The sequence below is a fragment of the Eptesicus fuscus genome, chromosome 17, assembly GCF_027574615.1.
Source record: "Eptesicus fuscus isolate TK198812 chromosome 17, DD_ASM_mEF_20220401, whole genome shotgun sequence".
NCBI classification, from domain to species: domain Eukaryota; kingdom Metazoa; phylum Chordata; class Mammalia; order Chiroptera; family Vespertilionidae; genus Eptesicus; species Eptesicus fuscus.
The window spans coordinates 13,667,993-13,690,238 of NC_072489.1; the positions used below are offsets into that span (position 1 = coordinate 13,667,993).

Below are 22,246 nucleotides of genomic sequence, written 5' to 3' on the forward strand. Positions count from 1 at the left end.
ACTTGTTTTCAATTAAATAAGGATTGGAATGTGATCATCTTTGGAATTATTTAGATGACTCTGGAGGTAGGGATAGACTTTTACAAAATTATTTGGCTGCAATCAGCATGGTTATCCTGACTCATTGCTGGAACAGAATTCGCGATGCTTGTAACGCAGCCCAGTCAGGATGGTTGATTCTCCACATTCACCGGGCTGTTAGCATTAGAGAAACACAGTTTCACGCTCATCAGGGAAAGCATAAAATAGAAAAGGTGTCATTACCGACCGATCATTAGTAACACGTGCAGAATTGGAATCAAGAAGGTGTGCCTTCCCCCAGAGCCAAGGCGGATGGTTCTAGTTGGAAGGTGCCTTTGATGACAGAGCCATCAGCCCATGGATTGGTAGACAGCCATTTTCTGGGGGGTGGAACTCCCTGGTTGAAAAATTAGACAATGAAGGGCCCATGAATAAGACCATGAGAAGTGTAGACGAGCTGGCCAGTGGCTCGATTCCTTTTCTTCCTGAGGATTCTGTGGGTTTTTGATGCACAGGTCACCCGCGCATCTTTCTAGGTGCTTTTCTGGAACAGCTGGAGTTTGATGGGACAGGCGGAGGACAACGTGCTGCCTCAGGCAATGTTTTGCCTTTGACAGATTGCTGAATGACTGGCAAATTAATTCTGGCACCTTTCCCTCAGTCATTTTGGTCCCATTCCTTCATTTTTCTGCAGGGAAGTGTTCACATTACAGTTAAAAATACGTTGACAACACAGATGTGGAGAATAGCATGTACTATTTTAGGAAAAAACTGGAGGCTCGGATGGTTCCATTGTATGGAATAGAATTGATGCTGTCATGCTCTGCGAGGAGGCCTGAAGTCTTTCAGCTTGATGCGAAATCATTGTTACTCCTGCTGGCCTCTCACAAAGTCATGGGCTCAAGGGGTTAGGATTTTGAATCCTTGAGGGTGTTCTGATCCGATATTTCCCTCTTAGGTGCTTATATACAGAAAGTCTTTCCTGGACCCCAAACTTTAGCATCACTGCTTTCCTATATTGACCTGTCATTTCTAGCAAGAGGTCATATGGTAGGTGATTAAGAACATGAACTCTGGCCCTACCTGGTTTTGCTCAGTGGTTAGAGCATCAGCCTGCGGACCGAAGGGTCTTGGGTTCAATTCCGGTCAAGGGCACATGCCCGGGGTTGTGGGCTCAATCCCTAGTAGGGGGTGTGCAGGAAGCAGCCAATCAATGATTCTCTCTCATCATTGATGTTTCTATCTCTCTTTCCCTCTCCTTTTCTTTCTGAAATCAATAATATGTATATATATAAAACAACAACAACAACAAAAAAGAAAAAACATGAACTCTGAATCCTGTTTGTCCCACTCATTGCTTTGTGACCTTCAGTGGGTTACTTAACCTCTCTGTGCCCCAGTGTTGTCTTCTGTGAAAGGTGAATCATAATGACCAAACTCACTGTACCCTCTCTAGATCTCTTTGTACACTGGCCTTTCCTCTGTGTTCACCACAGTGTCTTAAACTGGACATATTTTACACTTATTTTTCCCTTCCTGAGAATGCATCTCATTGCTGCTGACAAAGCTAAAAGGAACCTGCACTTTCGCTTTTCCACACCAAGTCAGAGATGCCATGCTTGAGACAGAAAGGTAAACCTGAATAAGAAGTCACCATTGGTACCCTGGCCTGAGGATGGAGAGTGAGGTTCTGCTGACTGGGTTGGTGACCACTGCAGTGTCATAGGCTGGGTGCTTGCACCTGACTCTCCTGATGGGACTGTCCTTATTCCATCACAACTTGTCATTCTTACCCCCTAAGGATTAAGGCATCTCAATAGTAGTGAATTACTGATTCTTCTGCTCTTATGTGGTACATATGATTTTTAAACAAATTTAATTGTGATAAGAATATATAACATAAAATTTACCATCTTAACCATTTTAAGTGAGTTTGTGTTTTTTTTTTGGGGGGGGGGGCTGTTGTTTCTTTTGTGTGTGTGTGTGAAACATTTCTCAGAAACCAGAAAACATGTTGACTCATTCATATGGAAACAGTGTTAAAGATGTGGAAACCTGGTTTATGAATTTATACTCCTCAGCATGTATACGGAGAATTCACTGCTACCATATCCTCACTGTAGATACAGCCTGAGAGTCTGCATATGGATGTGCAAGAGGCATTTTGCTTTCCAGAAAGTTAGGTATATTTTTTTCCCAGCTTTTTTGACTTTTGGTCCTTAAGCATTTCAAATCAGCCACAAAGGCAGACTTGCAGAAAAAGAAATGTGGAGAAAGTCAGTAAAAGTCAGATGTTTCTGGTCAAATATGTCATAGCTGGATATTGCTGGTGCTTTTTCTGGCAAAGAGAAAAAATATGAGGAAATAAATACTGGTTTAAATTGATTTTATCAGTAACTAGAACAGGTTCTAAGATACTTAATATGCTCAACAAATATTTGCTGAATGAACAAATCAGTGAAACAAATGATTTTTGCTAAGTTCAAAACAAACATTCATAATACTATTGTTGCACAAAGAATCTATTTCTACTTTCAAAAGTTTAGTGACTAACCTACAATAAAATTTGGTCTAAAGAGTAGTTCCATTAGGACAAAGAGGCATGAAAATCCTGACCATACCTAAACGGACAATATGGAAACCACATTAATTGAGGAATACCACCAATAATAAAAAATGACTGAGACAAAGGATCATTTCATTATTTTTGAAAATCCCTGTAATATTTAAATTAGCAACATGTGGAACACATTATAAAAGGAATGTCCCTGCCCTGGCCGGATGGCTCAGTTGGTTAGAATGTTATTCTCTACACCAAAAAGGTTATGGGTTCCATTCCCAGTCAGGGCACACACCTAGGCTTCAGGTTCAATCATTGGGGGTGCATTCAGGAGGTGCATATGGGAGGCAAAGGATAGATGTTTCTCTCTCACACTGAAATTTCTCTCTCTCAAACCAATCAACATATCCTCGGGTGAGGATTAAATAAATAAATACATACATACACACATACATACATACATACATAAATACATACATACATACATACATAAATAAATAAATTGAATGTCCCTGCTGAAAGAACTAGCCAAATTCTTATTAGAATACAATTTGCTCTCATAGTTCTATGAGGACTTATCATTGGCATTCCCTCATATGCTCTCTTATTTACCAATAAAAGGTTTTGATGGTATAGTGCCCAAAATGTTCTATATTTCAAATTATTTACTAAAGACTAGGTTTTCTTCAGGTTAGTTAGAATTAATGATGTTTGCTTTTAAAATCAGCATACCTTTTATTTGAGAAAAAAAAGTTGAAATCTTATGATTTGAGGAAATTAGGAAGTTTGTGCTTAGGCTCAACACACTGCAGCTAATTTTTAAAATCATACAGTTTAGCAGTAGAAATGGTTGAGTGCCTTGTTTTTTAAAGACCCCACTCTGGGGAAGACCGATTTGGAGATAAACAGCCGGCACCCAGCAGCGGAGCATGGCTAATGTGAAACGTGTGGGAGTAGGTTAGAAGCAGCTCCCACTAATGAGGTTAACCAACACAATCTAATCACCCAGACTGAGCACAAAGCAGGCAAACAGCCTAGAAGCAGGGAGCATTCAATTTATTTCTAAATTATTTCTGTGTTGTTTTTTTTTGTATTCCACAGTGTCACCAAGTATGTAGTAGGTTTTCATTTCCCACTCTTCACAAGTCTCTTTCAATTTCAAACATTGAAGTTACCCAGTTAACTTACCGTTGGACCACCGGCAAGATGCCTTTTAATTCAATATCTGCACCAGAAATTATTAAGAACCACTTCCCGTTGGCTGGGAAGTCCCTCTCATCCTTCCCCTTATTGAACCTCCAGTGGCAATGAACTTGGGAGGCAGCATCTCACAGATACCCAAGGACACAGCCTGCCTGCCTGCATTGCAAGGGGAGCAATGAGATCCCCAAACTCCCAGAGTGGCTAAGCATTCTTGTTGTTATTCACTTTATAATTTTTAAAGATTGATTGCAAGGTAAAAAAAAATTCAGAAATTCTTAGCATGAAGAAGGTTGTTGGGAAAACCAGTTGATCTTGATTAATCAGGCAACCCCCCCACATTTTAATGAAAATTGGGGTAAGACCTCTCTGAAACTACATTTTATGTTTTGTGGTATTCAATATGGGCTTGGGAAAATTCCCCTCCCCGCCTCCAAAGTAGAAATAGGTTCATTGTTTCATTGTAATATAAATATGCTCATTGTAAAGGCCTTCAGACAATAGGGAAATCTATAGAGAAAAAGTGTCATTGTATATCTCAGATATAACCACCGTTAGTGTTTTGGTATAAAGCTTTCTACATTTTTCCATGGCTTTACAAGCATTCAGATAATTATAAAATATTAAAAAAAAAAACAGGATCAGGCTATACACACTATTTAGCAATGTGCCCTTTTACATAATTTCTATATTAACATATACATTTTCATCATAACTTTTAATTCGTTGTATTTCATTGTATACATGTACCATTTGTGGTTATTTCCAATTTTTTATGAGTAGAAAGGAGCTTCTTATACATATGTCTTTATATACTTGCCTCCGTGTATCTTTGCTATGAATACTTAAAATGGAATTGTGTAAGAGAATGTGGACTTTTATAAATATTGATAACAATCGGTTTACCTTCCCACCAGTATGGCAGTGAGCACTCATGCCTCTACACCCTGGGGAATCGACAGGCTTAAAAAGAAGGGGTGCTTTAGGGGGGACATACTTCTCGCCCGTGAATTCGGGGCCATGGAAAGCTTCACCTGGGCGATGTGCTTGTGTTCCTGGCTGTTGAGGAAGGTCACCATCGCATACCCAGTGCATTCCTTTGTTTCCAGAATGGTAGAACTCGAGTTTTCCTTGTATAGCCTTCTGGCAATATCTCAAACCCTCCTCTTGCTCTCCTTCAGATTGAGGAAGACACGTGGCAGAAATACTACTTGGAAGGAGTCTCCAATGAAATGTACACAGAATATCTCTCCAGTGCCTTCGTGGGTCTGTCCTTCCCTACTGTTTGTGAGTAAGTGACCACGCCCATATGCCCCTCGGGCCTCAGGGAAATTTACTGGGTTCCCCTCAGGAAAGATGCCCACCTTTGCCCGGCACAGTGGGGGCACTGGACAGTGCAGGACTGTGTCCTGCGGGCTCAGCCGTGGGCAGTGAATGGGAAGGTGGGTCGCTGAGTGGTCTCTGCCTGGGGGATTTCTGCTGGCCATACTTTTCCCTCCAGTCCTGAGAACCTCAGGCGTGGTCCATCATTTGTACTAAATTAGGAACTGCATTTTCCTGAAGATCTTGAATTATGCTTCTGTGATGCAGACATATTTATGAAGGGGAGGCGTGAACCCGTGTCTCTCTGATTTTACTAGCAAATCTCGCTAGCCCCTTGATGAAAGGATTTTTAATCTCTTTCAATTAAGTCAGGTCATAGAGACATCAGAGAAGGCACTGAGTGCCTTCGTGATTTGCCAAGGAAATGCAGAGCCACAGGTACCAGAAAGAGAGCTTAAAAAAGTCCCCAACATGGACAACTGTTATGTTACAACTAGAGGCCCGATGCACAAAATTCATGCAAGGAACTTGACCCTCGCAGCCTCGGCTGCCTTGGCTGGCCCTCCCAGCCCCAGCTTCGTCCAGAAGGTCATCTGGATGGTTGTTCTGCTGTTCGGTCTAATTAGCATATTAGCTCTTTATTTTATAGGATAGTAGGAAGGCTCAACTTCTCTTGACCCTGGCTCAGCAGGACGGATTTGACAAGGGCAGCCCCAGCCATAGATAGAACAGGTGTCACTGAAGGGGTATGACCTCAGGAGCTTCAGGTGTCCTGGACCCCAAGAAACTTCCACCACCAGGACGATGCCTCAAATTCCTCCCCCCTGCCCCTTAGGATCTCAGATGCTGGGTTTAAGTCAAACAGGGGCTTTGTTCCCTGTGAAGACACCAACTCCCTGGAAGCATTGAAACATTCAGCCTGATCCATTGACCCCTTAGCAAGGGATTCGATAACCTCACTGATACCAACTGGGAAGAAACAGGGGAATCTGGGGAGCCGTTGGAAGAAAAGCTGTTCCCCTGAGCTGTCTGCCTGTCTACATACCACACCAGTCCTCTGGAAAGGGAGGTCTGAGGAGGGTGGTCCCGGGGCTCTCGGCTTCCCCTGGCTCAGTCCGGTTCTGTGCACTGTGGGGAGGGGCTGGGCTTGGGGTTTACCTGGAGACGCCTGTCAGTGAGCACAGCAGGTGCGCTCGGTCTGTCCCTGGCCCAGACCCTGAGCAATCCAGAGTGGTTTGGCTGTTGACTGAAATTTCTCACCCTGTCTCTATGCGAAAGTTTAAATGCTAAATGGACTGGAAAAGTGAATAGGTAATTGATTTGGAAGAAGTTATTTTCTGAGAATGGATGCCCTATTGTAACTCCCATGGTCTCCTGTCTCTGAGAGCGATTTCTCTTTCTGAAACAGAAAAACATTAACCATTCAGAGGCACTGCACCCTGCAGCACTGAGGCCGGCTCCGGGGACTTGCTCCACCTTGGAGCCTGGCCCGCCTAGCACGGGAAGCGCTGAGAATTCGGGACTTCTAACAGGAGCTGCCTCACAAACAGCAGCTGTGGCCTCCTGTGCCTGGAGGAGGGGTAGTGTGGGCACACCGCAGAGCCCAGGGCTCCTATGGCGTGGGAGGCATTGGCAGGGAGTCTTCCAAGCCCTTTCCTTGGTTGTTAATGTTCCCTGGCTTGACCTGTGTTGACATCGAACATGAGTGCGCCCTTGAAAGCCTGCCGCCCCCTGCCTCTCTACTGCTCCTGGGAACCAAATCAGAGCACAGGCATGCTGACTTGTAGGGTTAGGGCTGCTCGCCCTGGAATCAGCAACTGGGATACCCACGGGCTAAATGTGACCAGGAATTTGCCCACCACAGTATTTCATTTTTTTAAAAGTCAATTGCCAGAATTTCAAAATAGAAGTATTTTACATAAAAAGTAGTTTTTGGCCTCTTCTGAAAATCTGATGATCCAACACAGGACTTGCATTTCCCCTGAGTGCTACTGGCTGTAGTTTGCTGTAGAGAAGGTTTCGCGCAGGCCCTCCCCTCCCTGGCCACCTAACCCAGGCCAGGTCTGCATTTCCAGCCCAGTCCTGGCCTGCGGACACCGGAGCCTGCATCGCCGACCCACGGGGCAGTGTGAAACCTCACTGCCCTGCGGAGCCAGCTCGAGAGCCGGACACTGGTGGCTGCTGAAAATCCTTCCCTTGGTTGATTTTTAAGTTTAGAACATGTCCCGAGGAGGAGCGAATCCCTCAGACACACCTTGTTGTCAGAGAATTTAGTCTTTTTTCGGTACGGCGTCTGGAACACAATAAAACAAAAACCGTCTGATGTGAATGAGAATGTGTTCAACTTAGTGCCATTATTCGTTTAACACAACGATACGGCAGAGGTAGAAATAATCAATAAAGGAAGGACATTTAATGAGATTTAGGAACATCCCAAAACATTGAAGCTCTCCTCAAGCATTTGATTATCTAGAGGCTTAATTATCTGTGTTTTCTACTTTAAATTAAAGAAAAGCCATAATTCAAAGTTACCAGCAGTTTAATGATAACACTCTTCAATTCAGGTTAATTAAAGCACAGCCGTAATTAGAGTGTAGTGTTGTATATCACCGGGCAGGCGCATACGTATTTTCATTACAGTAAGAATTGGCTACTCAATTTCAAGATGACATAAAGGATGCCAAAGTATATTTTAAGCTGCTTCCTGTAGACGAAAAAGAATTGGGGGATATTCTGGGTGTAATAAAGCACAGATCAAATACACAGATTTTCAGAGCGGTTTCTGTAATTATGCACCACATTAAAACAATAGGCAGCACATAACATCTTAAAGCATAAAAGAAATAAATGCGCTCTCCCTGCGGGCTGGCAGCATGCCCCTCCGCAGGGTGGGATCGCAACACAGGAGATATCGCTGCTGTCTTAGAAGCTGAGAGAGCCATTCTGGGGAAAGACAAGGGGGCAGGATAAAGGGGTGAAATTCAAGGTCTTTTCCCAAGAGAACAGAATGCGGGAGGAAGAGAGGCAGGCAGGGCAGAAGGCCCCCCAAGGCAAGCTTTTCAAAAATCTCAAGTGGAGAGATGCTCTCTCTTGGCCTAGGGAGGTGCAGCTGTAGACGTTGACTTCTGGGCCTCAGCTTTGTTCCAAAAACAGTAACTGATTTAAGATACAATGCAGTATCATTTCTAAATATTTCAGTTACATTTTCTTGAATCCTCATAACGGTTCTGTGACTTAGTGGCATGATCCCTGGTTTATACATGAGGACACTGGTTTATACACTGAACACAGTGGTGCCCCTTCCCAAGCCACCTCGCAGACAAGTTGCAGAGCCAATATTCCGACGTTGTGCGATTGGGAGCAGCTTCGAGTAGTTGCTAGATGAGGGCTGGCTAATTAGGAATCTCCTGGGAGCATATTAGATGGAGATGTTTCTAGGCTATGTCTTCAGATTGTAGTTTGTGGGGTAAGGCCCCCACATTTGCATTTTTTTACCAACAAATCAGGTGATTCTGATTCAAAGTTTGATGGCTGGGAACCCTCATAGTCCCCACCCCTCCACAGCACAGACTGGGGTAACCTCTCTTATTCCCCACTTTGGGCTCAGACACTGGAATGTTTCTGTCTGATTTTAGCCCAAGCATAGGGGCATGGGTGGGCGTCATCTTGAAGCTAAGATTCAGGCCTTTGTGTGTGCCTCCTTGCCATCCTTCCTTCTCCGAGTAGGGTGTCCTGCACTCCCCAGCCACATGGGAAGGAGACTGCACTCTTGCACGCCAGGCAGACAACCAGACCACCGACTGCTCTCCCCACTCCCTATCCCCAGATCAGCAAAACAATGTGGGGCACCAAAACCATAATGATCTTGATTATATTTCCACCAGGGATCATAACTGCAATTTCAGGCTGGTGAGAACAGATACACACTAAATGCAGAGAAGCCCAAGGGAAGTTCAGGTTGCAACACTCCTTTTGGCCTCGTTGGAGGTCATGGTGGGCATGTCCCGGACCTTCCCCAGAATGCCTTTCAGATGGTCCTTTTAGGGGCCAGCAACTCCTGAGCGTTCCCCCTTGGTTCTGCATAGCTGGCTTGTTCCTGGGCCCATGTGGCAGCAAGATCAAGGCCAAGGAGCTTGGGGATCTGAAGGAGAGGATGCCATCTATTGTTGTCTGAACACCAGAAAACCACTCACTTTCTTTCCCTCCCACGCCCCACCTTCCTCAGCAGGTGACTGGAGGGTGCAGGTGACTAGGGTATGAAAGCAAGGGGCTAGGGTATGAGGCCATCTTTCCTAGGGAAGTGCCCTGCCCTTGAGCAGTTTACATAATAAGATGCTGTGTGATGTCATGCAGTGCGAGCTATGGAGTTGCTGGATACATGATTTGGGACAAACTATTTGATTTCTGCGTACCTCCTCCCTTTGACCGTTACCAGCTGACCTTGGACTCGGTGCTTACCCCCAGTTTCCTCATCTCTGAAAGAGGAATGACATTACTTACCTCTCAAAACCAGCTAATGTCCTTTTCCCCTCTTCCACCTCTCTTTGTCTCCCCCCACCCCCACCTGCTCCGTCCTGCCCCATCAAAGATGATGGAAGCACAGAGGAAGGAAAGAATTACACTGGCATTTTCAGGTTACATCTACTCCTACCCTTTAGAAAACTCTGCCATCAGTCATCAGCCAATCAACTGAGTAGATAATTTATGAATGTGGGATGTTAGTGCCAGTGTGCCAGGCCTGGTGCCATCTCTAGAGGAACCTGCAATTAGATTTGATCAAATATATGCACAGTAAAAGATTAATAACACTAGTTATAAATGCCAACTAAAGGATTCTATTTCCCTATAGCGGCTGCCTTCTGAGAGTTTGCAGTCTGGTTAAGAAACTAATCCCATCCCCAGAGACAGCTGAGCATCTATTGATGAGTGTTTGTATGATGGATCTACACGAAGGGGGCAGATGCTGAGTTACAGGGAGACAGAGCTTCCTGAAGGCTGGGCTGACCAGGATAAGCTTCCTGGAAGCGATGGCACTTGATCTGTGCCTTGTGAGGAGGATGGATTCGGAGAGGGAAGAAAGAGGGAAGAGGGGATGCTAAGTGGCATGGGATCGGGAAGCTGGGAGCCACCCAGTACCACACAGAACTCCCTCAACACTCTGGGCTTTTGAGATTTCCCCATGAGAGCAAATTGGTTTCCCCTTTAGATGAGAGGAGGAGAGGAAGCAGAGATCTTTTCTTTAAAAAATATGTTTTTATTGATTTTTAGAGAGAGAGAGGGATAGAGAGATAGAAACATCAGTGAGAGAGCAACATTATCAATTGGCTACCTCTTCACATCCCGAGTCTGCAAACCGATCATGTGCCCAGACTGGGAATCAAACCAGCAACCTCCTGGTTTCTGGGTCGATGCTCAACCTCTGAGCCACTCTGACCGGGCAAAGCAGATATGTTTTGACATGTGATGTTTTCAGGGGGAAACTGTGATAGTGTTTTTCTCATGAGAACTAGCAAATAGGAGGATACACCCCTGACTCCAGGGAGGAGAGTGAGGGCCCAGGGGAGAGGAGGGCGGCGGGGAGAGAAGGAGGGCCCCGAGGAAGCCATAGGTGCGAGGCTTGGCCTCAAGAACACCGTGTTCCAGTTCCAACCTCACTGTGAGCATAGTAGTCCGTCATTCATCACTTACAAAACGTAAAAGCTTAATTGTATCAGGCTTTACAGTTCAGAGGGGATTAGGACCAAAGACGGATTTACAATATCGCGTGCCTCTCTCCGTCCCCCTGCGGCTGTGCAGCAGCTAAGATTCAGGTGTGATGCGGAGCATTTAGTGCCTGGGTAACTCGGGGAGCTCTGATCAGGTCTCCGCTGTGCTAACGGGTGGGAGCTGTGCCCTCACGCCCGGCTCAAGCACGGATGCTCCTGAGCTGGGTTCAGACAGCTTGGAGGCTGGGGCGATGCTTCCACCTGCAGCCAGCGTCCTAACCTTCAGGCGTCATGCTCTTACCCTGTGTTGTTCTGCGCAGGCAGGTCTTCCCAGGGAAGCCACTTGGGGAAGCCTAACGTGTCAGACCGCCTGGAGGAAGCTGGGTCTCCTGCCCAGTGGGAGCTACAGCCGCGTGCACTGAGTCTGTGACAGCAGCAGGCTTCAGCGAAAGATGCCCACGTTTGAACATGAGCAGAAAGCAGCCAGGAGGCCCCATTGTTATAGGATAGATGTATTTAGCCAGACTGCAGAAATGAGCATTTTATGTGAATTTATGGAAAGGCTCAAGACTGAGCTTGAAAAAAATTATCTCTCCTGGCCCTGTTGACCTAATTATTTGGGGTGTTGTTATCAGGACTAAACATATATGAGCAGTACTCATGAGTAACCCTTGTGCATGCTAGTGAATAAACCAGTGATCTTGAGCTATGAACCCCCTTCGCTGAAGGCTACAGAGGCAGGAAGGTCAGGGAGGCAGTCCAGTTGGAAATGGGATGGATGCTATGCTACGGCTTGACTTGATGCTGTGTACTCACAGCAAACACAGAGCTTACGTTTCTGATTAGTAATATTAAAGCTTTCTCAAATGCATTCATTCACCTTTTAGACCAATGTCGATTGCCCATATCAAAGAATGTAATTATTTTTAAGTTCAGGTGTCTTCAGTGGGAGTGCTAGTGGAGATCATTGTGAGTGTGAGTATTTGAGGGTTGGCTGTTCTGAAGCCTTCTCACTCCACCTGTCAGAACTGGAATCTGAATAACAGCTCCATGAGGGTTAATCACAAATGATGTCCATTTCCTTGTTGCTCAGCCGTACAGATCCCCCCCTTTCATTTTTTTAAACTAGATGTTTCCATTTTGAGAGCCTATCATTTTGTATGTTTGTTTGTTTGTTGCTGTTGTTTTTGTTAATCCTCACCCCAATATATTTTTTTCTATTGGTATTTGGAGAGAGTGGAAGGGAGAAATGGAGGGAAGAAGGGAGAGAGAGAGAAACATCGATGTGAGAGAGACACATTGATTGGTTGCCTCCCACACATGCCCCTACTGAAACCTGCAACCCAAGTACGTGTCCTTGACCAGGAATCAAACCTGAGACCCTTCGGTATGCGGGCCGATGCTCTAAACCACTGAGCCACAACAATCAGGGCTCTGGAGCCTAGCATTTTTAAATCAAGGCTCCTAAATGTGAATCTTTTTCATCCTAGCCCCTCCATCCTAAAGGTCTGGTTTCCCAAAGCCCAGTGTTTACATCTGCATCTACTCTGATTACAAGGGTGGCTCTGGGTAACTGAAGAGAGGTGGGCGCTTTGGGGGGCTGGGTATGGAAGGCACACTGAGCCCTGCCTCTCTGGCCTCGCCCACCTCACTCCTGGCCCCAGGCCATGCATTTGCATATTCTTCCTGAGCAAAGTAGAAGGTGCACACACTAGGACAGGTTTCCATGCTTAATTCACACTAGCAGCAATCTTTCTAGTCCAGGGGGCTGATTTAGTGGCAAGAACAATCCATTTCCCTCTGGGTAGGTAGAAACAGTTGGACTCTAATTCTTAAGAGCCTTTGCTCAGGAACATCTGGGTTGAAACTACTATAGTTAACAGACGATGTTGGCAGTAAAAAGAAGGGGGGCTTTGTATAATGTCATTGTCAAGTTGGACAGACCTCTACTTAATAATTACCAAGAAAGCAATCTAACTAGTTATTACAACAGTTTTATTGCAGATTGCTGGTTTAAAACCTTTCGTGTCAGTGGCATTTTTTTCTAAAAAAAAAAAAAAAAAAAGAGTCGTTTCTATTCCCCTGTAATTACTTTTGCAGCCAGGGACAACTTCCTGCATTGGACACATTGAGACATTTTATTTTGGAAGTCAAGAGTTGAATTCTTGCTAACTTAAGGCTGATTCCATCCTGTTTATCACTCTGGGAGAGCTTTCGTACTTCTCTCCTACCCTGCCTCACCCTCACCCTCAGCCTCCTTTCTCAACACGCTGTCAGGGGTACATTTAAACACGGAAGCCTGAGTAAGGCCAAGGGAGTGACTAAGGATTAGATGGGCAAAGCCCATTTTGCTTTACCAAAAATAATGGTGTCGAATGATGCAAGTAAAACATTTAATCTCAGGACATCAATTTTGGGGAGTCTGCAGGCACATTCTTAGGAGCGAACCCCTTGTGATAGTTTGTAGAGGGTCCCAAGGAGAAATTGCTGTCCGTATCTTAGATTTGTGCTTACAGCAGGGCATGGTGGGTAGAAGGCAAAAATTAGATTCCCAGAGCACATCGCTGCTGTTATTTCCTTCTGCACACCCCCACCCCGATCTGTGTGCTTTTAAAGAATAAGACACGTTAAGAAGCATCTTGTTTCATGATTCTGTACTCACTTCCAAGCCTTCTCTGCCTAAACGAGACTTTCCCAGTTTACCACTTTATCTCTCCTGTGTTATTCCAGCCACTCGTGAGGTTCTGCTCCCCATTCTTTCATACATTTATTTAATCGGCATTTATGGGAGGCTTATGCTTTGCACTTTGCAAAATGCCAGGGAGATAAAGCTTGCGTCTCACACAGAAAAAACTCAGTCTAGAGGGCAGAGAGATGTATAAATCAAGGATTACCACACCAAACCACACCCATTCCCCTGTTTATTGGCCTTCATCTGCTTTTCCCCACTGGACCTCCAACAGGGGCTGCACCTCTGCTGAGCCTTCAGCCTAGTATCCTGACATTGGCCGGCTCTCTGTGGCAGTGTCTAATGAAAAACTGTGATTTTAACAAGGGAGACACAGTTCTGCTAGCAGTGTAAATAGTAGGTTACCCAGTGTTGATATTTTGCAAACATCCAGGTGATGCTTTTCGAGTGGGGGTTAAAATCTTTGATGCCTGTAGGGGACAGTGAGCAGCAAAGAGTGAACAGTGAGGTCTGAGACAATAGGGAGTGGTGGGGACTGTGGCACATTGGAGAGCATATGTCCCATCCAAAGGGGCAAGTGCTTTGAAGCTCCAATCTCTGTAGTCATAGGAAATGTAGTGTCAGTGTGGCCATATCTTATTTGTCCAGGAAAGCCAAAAAATGGTTTTTATATGAAATCACCTGTTGGTATCTAATGCCAGTTAAAAAACAAAAAATGATGTGCTGACCAAACAGAGCATGTCTGCACATTGGGCTTCTGGCCACCCCTTCATTTCCTCTGCTTTGATGAGAAACATCTGTGCAGCACTCTGCGTTGAGACTTGATTTCCACTTTTGACATTTCTATATCAAAGTTGTTTAACCTTGAACAAATTGCTTAATGTCCACTTTCAGCTTTTCTATGTAAAGGCCATTGGACCTTGAGCAAGTTGCTTTCCTGTCTTTGGACCTCAGTTTGTCATCTATACGAGGAGAGGGGGATCAGCACTCTCAAAAGGGCTTCAAAATCTGTGGTTTTGGCACTGTTTGTATGTAATCACTTCATTTACATCACTCTGTCCCTCTCCTCTTTGTCCCTTTGGCCAGTGAGCAAAGGCATGTCTTGGGTCAAAGGGCTTCTTAAAGAGAGGCTTCTATAAAGTAGTATAGGATTATCTGAGATAGGGATTGGTAAGTTATGAAAGAGGACTCAGAGATCTGCTAGGCTACGAAGGTGCTCAAGGCTACATAGGTTTTATCAACTTTTCTGCATTAGAAAGCTCCTTTCTTCGTATATCTAGTTGGTAAATGATATCATAGTAGCTTAAAGATATTATTTATTATCACTATGAACCATTTCTTCCCTTCTCACCTGTAGGATCAGGCTGTTAAAGCAATAAGGATCTTTGATCTCATGAACTACCAGAGTCCCAAATCAGAGTGGTCTTTGCTCATAGTATATCAGCAAATTGGCCTCTTCATGATTGTGCTAAGTTAAGATCAGACTTCTTGAGCTTTTGGCACTTAGCTGATATTTACATTAGAAAATGGTTACTTAATCTTAGTAATTTGGTTCAACAAATACTGCATAAGCCATCTGATATTTTAAACAGCTTAAGCTCCAGAAGTAACAGCCCCATAAAAGGTACACGTTAGTGGTGCTCTATGGGACGTAAATTAAGAAGAGCATTTTTCCAGCTGTACTTGGGCTGGTGTTTCAGCAAACTGTAATCAGCAGACATTAGAGTCTGCTGGCAGGAATCAGAAAACCTGCAAATCACTGAGAGCCCCGGCACGCCTGCCTGGAAGTGGTCCTTTGAAATCTGACTGTCTGTTGAAAGCCATATGGAGGACCATGACCTCACAAGCATGAATGAGCAATTGGTCTTATTCCACCAGAGAGCATGAGGCCTTTATCGGTACTTTACCTGTAAGTAACACATCCAGCGCATCTGATTAGGGCACCTTGCTATTTAAAACCAACCCAAGGCTTCCCAAAATGCCACTTGGAATAAGCTGCAGACTGCTTGTCAACAAAGTCTTCTAACCTTGCTCCCGCCTGGCTTCCTGACCCAGTCATTATCACAGTTGTATCGCTGGTCCTCAGATACCCCAAGTTCCTTCCTGCCTCAAGGGCCCTTGCATTTGCTGTTCCTACTCCCTAGGATGCTCTTTCCCAAATCCTCTCATTGCCTGCTTCTTCCCATCATGCTCCAGGGCCCTGTGATCTAGTGGCACGTCTTCAGAATGGTCCTCCTGGACCATCACAGATAACACACTCTTCCAGTTACTCTTCGTTTGCTTAGGGGTTTTATTTTCTGCAGAGTCCTTGTCTTCATCTGGGAATTTATTATTAATTCACTTATATATTTGCTTATTGCCTCTCTCTGCCAACACACATTTTTCTAGGGATGAAGATGTATATCTGGCAAGTAGTAGGTGGGGACCTTGGCAAGTTACATGAGCTTTTTGAGCCTTGGTTTCATCACCTGTAAAGTAGAGATATCCATCGAAGTCTGAGTAACTGGGCTGATATCTCCCTCTTGGGGATATTGTGGGGACTAAATGAAAAAGCACCGAGAAAGGCCATGCCCTGTGACCCAGCATATCCTCCCCCTTACAATGCTGGAGCCAAATCACCATCAAGTCACTTCCCCGCCTATCAGGAAACCATTGCTTTATTATACAAATGTATTTGGAACATAAGTGATAATGCCCATTGTAGAAACACAATTATACAGAATAATTTTTTTTTATTTATGTGAGCTTTCATTTCTCTGAGTATATAAATATGTTGTCACCTAATTGTATCATGTTATTTACATATTTGTATCCATATAATATTATTTGTTGATCTTATACCTTAAGATGGTCTTCAAAATGTCACTTTGGCCCTGACCAGTGTGGTTCAGTTGGTTGGGCATTGTCCTATACACCGAAAAGTTACTGGTTCAATTCCCTGTCAGGCACATGCTCAGGTTTCAGGCTTAATTTCCAGTAGGGGGCATGTAGGAGGCAGCTGACCAATGCTCGCTCTCGCATCAATGTTTCTCTCTCTGTGTCCCTCTCCGTTATTCTCTCTCTAAAAATAAAATCAATAAAAATATTTTAAAATGTCATTTTGAATGCTAATGCATTCCATATTGCATCATACATTTTGCCTTGTTACTGCATATTTAGGTTGTTTTCAATTCTTTTTGCTGTGTATAAATACTACTACCTTGAACATCTTTACGCAGAAAATATTTTATAGAACCATTTATTATTTTCTTAGAATTGAACCCCAGTAAGTGGAAATCACTTATTGAGCTTGTCTATATTGGTGGTTCCATGTGCAGTACTGTGGAGAATTCCAAACCAGTCCAGATCTCTTACAGAACTTCTGCTGGTTGAGGAGACAAAATTGAGATACATGAAGGCACAGCCAGTGTTAGGTTGACTAAGGGCTGGATGATGTGGTTGCAGACAAGGTGCTGGAGGAGTTCTGAGAATACAAGGAAAATCAGAGGGCAGCGGTAGCCACAGAAGACCTACAGGGAAGGTGGGATTGATTGGATGTGGGCATGGGAGTGTGGTGAGGAGAGAGGAGATGTTCTGGGGGCAGGATCTGCATCAGTGAAGGCACCAAGGGAGGAGGAAGCTGGCCTCAAAGCAGCCCGAGCGGCAGGCAAGAGCCGCAGGCAGATGAGGTGGGACAGCTTGGCTGGAGCCAGGAGTGACGGTGCCGCAGTCATGTGCCGGGCAGTTACACGGAAGCTAAGGATTATTACCATCATTCCGAGCACACAGGGGTCTGCTCGGAACAACAATATAAGCCATTTATACAAAAGACCAAAATGGAATCCAAATAACAGGTCCAGCTGCTCCAAAAACCTCCCTCCCCCTGCAGTTAACATTTTACTACCCAACCGAGAAAATAATGAATCTGGCCCAGCACAGATCCCCAGACACCAATTCCTGCTTGGGTCTGTGTCTAGACATCTAGACCTGAGTGCAATTTGCACTTTGAACATTCAGCGCCTTATCGCTTGCAAGAAATCAGCTTTAATGGGGAAGCGGGAGGCGTCACTCCCAGCCCCGTCCATTTGGCACAGCGACTGTAGAATGAGGCTCCCTTGGATAACGACTGGATTAGGAGATGAAAGGGTCATAATAGTGTTGGCTGTGTGGCCCTGGTCCTTCAGAAGCACTGACTGGGAGGTGTCTCCATCTCATTGCAGGCTGTGTTTTGTGAAGCTCAAGCTCCTAATGATAGCCATTGAGTACAAGTCCGCCAACCGAGAGAGCCGGTAAGTTTGCTGCGACGCCGCGGCCAGCTCACATTGATGATGGTGAGCATGCATCCTGGGAGCGTTCAGTCCACTTCTCTGTCTTGGGTATTATTTACTTGCTTGGGACCCTGAGGCAACACCTCTCAGACCCTAGGACACATCTCAAGGCATGTGTTCGACCAGGCACTGGCGTCTCTATCCCAGACCCGCCGGGCATCTGGAGCCCCAGGGCCTTGAGAGTGTTCCTCCAGGGAAAGGGATGAGACCAGCCCTCCAGCCGATGGTGCCAACTTTTCCTTTTCAGCTCTGCATAAAAGTGGGGTCAGACACTGTCCTCTTACCCCCTTTTACGGTTGTGAGCACAAAGCAGGTGGACCTGACCTCATTGCCAGCAGGCAGGGGGCAGGGCCATGATGGGAGATACGAGCTCTCTTGGTAGCCGGATTACAAGCAGTCTATTGTGGACCATATGTGCTTCTCCCGGTGCAACCGAAATCCAGGTGGCAGCATATCAGCTTCATGTAAATTAGCCGGGAGAGCAAGGCGCAGAGGCAGGAGCCCTCTTTATTTATTTATTTTGCACGTAATTACGTGCAAATGAGACCGATGAGGCACTGGGTCTGGCTGAAACAGATAACACCCCAGTCAATAGATGAGTTCACACTGGAAGAAGGAGGCGTCACATTAACAAGGAATTCTGTGGATGGAGCACTGTATGCGTTACAGATAAAATAGAGATGATTTCTGCCACTCCTCTCCCCCACTTTTATCAATCATTTTGGGAGAAAGATAACTCATTGAGACATGTTCAGGCTTTTGTCCTCTGAAATGACATCCCTGGTTTGTTCCTAGTTGTAGTCAGTTAGTCTTCCTGTAGGGCAGACACCCTCGGACACACACCTGAATGACCGCGCAGAGTGCAGGGCAAGGCTAGAAGGTTCCTGCTATGATCATTTAAGGAGTTTCCATTATTTGGATGAATGACCCAATAAAGCCAGACCTCCAAATGTTCAGTCTGTGTCTCCATGACAAAAAACGCTGGATTGCAAGCAAGTCAATCCAATGTTCTCTGTTACCTCAACCCCAGATCAGATTGCTCCACGTCAATCTGATCAAACGTTCAGCTATTAGGAAAATCCAAATCAACCAAAAGGAAGAAAAAGCGGTAGATTTGGTAGCCACGTGTAGAACATGGCTGTAGCAGTTAGCAAATATGTACGTAGACACACATATTTTTCCTGTTGGCAAGTGAAGAATATTATTTGCAAAATCCACTGGGAGTCCTGGCTATTTGCTGTTCAACTGATGACATGGATGTTCCTGGGACTGCTGCTTGTCCATGTTGTTGGCGATGCTCACCTGTACCTGGGGGATTGGGGAGGAGGGTTGCAAATGATATTCTTTGTGTTGCCAACTCAGTAAATCTTTGTACAATTCAGTGTTCTCTCTTATTTGTGCATCTCTCATCAAAGTGTCCTGATGTGGGTGATGCTGAATAGCCTTTCTCAAGCATTCTGGAGTCATTTCCTAGCAAGAGACTGTACTCTGAACCTTGACCAGTCCTCTCCCACCTGCCACTCTTTGGTCCCAAGGAGGGAGAGAAACAGCTGCTAATGGTCCCTGGTGAAGCCCTGCCCCCACTCTAAGAAAAAGAAATCAGAGCTTTCCTGGAAGAAACCATCTTTCCTTTGATGGACCCTCCAGTTAATTCGCGAATCAGAGATGTTTTCAACAAAGCCACATTTACAGATAGAGTTTTGTAGATTTTTTTTTTTTTTTTTTTTTAAGAAAAGGGAGAAAAGAACTTGTCTGGCTTTGTTTTGGCTTTCTGTGTGCCGTTGCCAGCTTGAATTCTCAGATGCAGCTTGGTCTCAGTGTGAAGCTCATTGGTTCTTGTGGAAAAAGGTGTGTTTGAAGGAATGTAGATCATGCCTGTGAGAAAACACAGGGCTTATCAAACACAGTACCCATGTCTCCAAGAATCGAGTGTTTGACCCTCCTGAGATGATAACTTGGATTTTTTCCCCCTGCATTAAAACATGTCCCATTTGCTTTCCTCTCACACTTTTGAAGTGACCAGGTGTTAAAATCCGAGAGCCCTGCTCCTCTGTCCACCCCAGCGCCCCAGCCTGTCCTGAATATCTTGTCCTTCCACCCCATGACACTGTTCTCATGCTTTGCTGAAAAACCTTGTTTTCACATGTACCCTTCAAATAACTTGAAACAAAGGTTTTATTCCTTCTTTTCCTTCTGGTGTCAATCAATTTACTATCAAATTGTTTGATTTTAAATTCTTTTCTTGTCGTTTTGCAGAAGCCGAAAGCGGTATGCACTCTTCGTTAACTTTCCTCCCAACCTCCACCCTCTATCTTCACTTCTAACCACAGGACTAACTATTTGTCAAGAATTCAGGAAGATAGAGATTATATATATGTGTATATAATCTCACTCCCTTGTCAGTATATATATAGATATATATTTATATATAATTATATATGTATATTTATATATAAATCCCTCTCCAACTAGGGGACATAAAAATTGAAAGTAGCACATTGCTTTTCTTGTTTGATTTGTTGATTCTTTTGGATGACGCACTAACTTCTTTGCAGGAAACCTTAAAAAAAAAACCCAAAAGACACAATCCTGTTTTGTCATGGCACCAATGATGGGAACAAATCTATTCAAGTTGAAAAGGAGGACGCTTCTCTCCAGCCCTCGGTGTCTGTTTCTGTCCTGTCCTGATGTGTCGTGGTGTCCACCAGACTCTGGTTCCATTTGTCTGCATCCCACACCCACATTCCCAGTGACCCCCGCCTCCTTGTGTCCACTTCCCAGTTGGTAGAGCAGAATTCGTGTCCTTTTATCCACAAAACAGAGACCAAGCCCTTACACTTACCTCTTTTTCCTTACACTTATTTAGATTATCAGATTTTGCATATGTATTTCTTGGGCAGTACTCCGATGAGTACTGTCTATTGAGATGAACTCAGGGCTTCTGTTTTTCTGAGTGTATTTGGGCATATTTCTTAATATGAAGTATCGCAACATTCACCGTGTGACCTCACCTGTTTTGCTGCTGTTATATGTTGCATGAAGCATGACCAGATCCTCATCGATAGTTTTTTTGTTTTTTACCTTTTTGGGTTAATATTTCCAGTGCAGCTTCTTCAATGTGTTCTCTATCTAAGGGCGTGTTGTTGAAAACATACTGTTGAGATGCCTCCTTATTCATCTTCTCAAGAGTTGTTTTTCTCTGTGGTTGTAATCACTGTCACATGTTTGTTTTGTAGTGTGTGTGTGTGTGTGTGTGTGTGTGTGTGTGTGTGTGTGACTCTTTCCGAAGTCAGGTTCTCTGTGGTTTTGTGAGTAGATGTGTGAAAATAGAGGTGGCTTCCTGTCAGTTCGGTATTATTGACATGATCCAACTGCGAGAAGTTACTGCAACACTTTGCATCGCCAAAGGGCCACAGTGGTTGCACCTGTGCTGTTGGCTTTGGCCTTGGAGTCCTTTTATCATGTGGTGAAGGCATGTTGTGATGTAGGCATGACTTGTTCTAAAGTGTACTAGAAAGCCACTTGGGTTGTTCCCAGACCAAATATCCAGCATTGTCCTTGCCAAATGAACTATTTCTTCTCCCTTCCATTCGGCCACTATTTTCCTTATGTGCAAAATCTATTTGGAAATGCCATTTCTAAAATTATTGGGATGGAATCAGGATAAACATGTCATTGGTGGACCTCAGTGGAGGTCACTTGAGTCTGACCGACTGGGAGCAATCTTTATGATGCTGTCTCTGTGTAAGTGCCCTGGGCTCCAGTGTGCTGAGCATGGAATCCACACTGTGGAATGTGTGTGTGTCTAGTTGTGTGGGACTCCGGCAGCATATATTTTAACACCCAGAAGAAATGAAAAGTTCCAAAAAGGCAGCAAGAGTTGAGAATTGGGATTTCTGGAGGCTGTGCCCTAACACAGCCCCTAAACTGCCAGGCAGCTGTACTCCCTGAGATGGGAACCAGTTGGTTCAAACAAAGTCCCACCCAACAGCAATCGCACATGGCCTTGTGTGGTCAAAGAGGCCACTTTCAGTGGCATGATCCCTTTGGGCTCGGCATGAAATGAAGTCCTACATGGTTCTTATTCTCTTGTTCTAGGTAATGAAGTCCCATTAGCTTTCTAGATTCAGATATAATTGCAGTGTTACCAAATACAAAGTATGCTCTCATGAATGTGATATGTTTGTAATTGCTCAGGGAATGGTACATTACACCTACCAGAAACTAAGTGGGGAGGAAAGAGACTTACACCTGTCATATTTATCCATAATGGAGAAGAGTTTCCTTTAAAAATATCTCTTTCAGTTGAATTACTAATCATGGGTTGTCTCTCAAATCAGCAAACAAGTGAAGTTCATGGTAATTGGAGGAGAAATAACAAGATGCTTCCCAGTTGTTATACATAAGTGGTGGAGAAAGGGAAGACATCGTTTTACCCTAT

The 22,246-nt window shown here is 44.6% G+C and overlaps 1 protein-coding gene across 22 annotated transcripts in view; it reads left to right on the top strand.

Moving 5' to 3' along the window:
* KCNMA1 (potassium calcium-activated channel subfamily M alpha 1) overlaps nt 1-22,246 on the top strand; it is a 689,823-nt gene that overhangs the window by 534,990 nt on the left and 132,587 nt on the right. For 13 of the 22 annotated variants that reach the window (XM_054729031.1, XM_008145306.3, XM_008145307.3 and 10 more), the window contains 2 exons: nt 4,963-5,072; nt 17,698-17,766. In XM_054729031.1, coding sequence (XP_054585006.1) covers nt 4,963-5,072; nt 17,698-17,766 — 179 coding nt within the window. Of the gene's footprint in view, nt 1-4,962; nt 5,073-17,697; nt 17,767-20,061; nt 20,074-22,246 lie in introns of all 22 variants that reach the window. The other 9 variants (XM_054729033.1, XM_028151232.2, XM_008145323.3 and 6 more) reach the window with 1 other exon arrangement.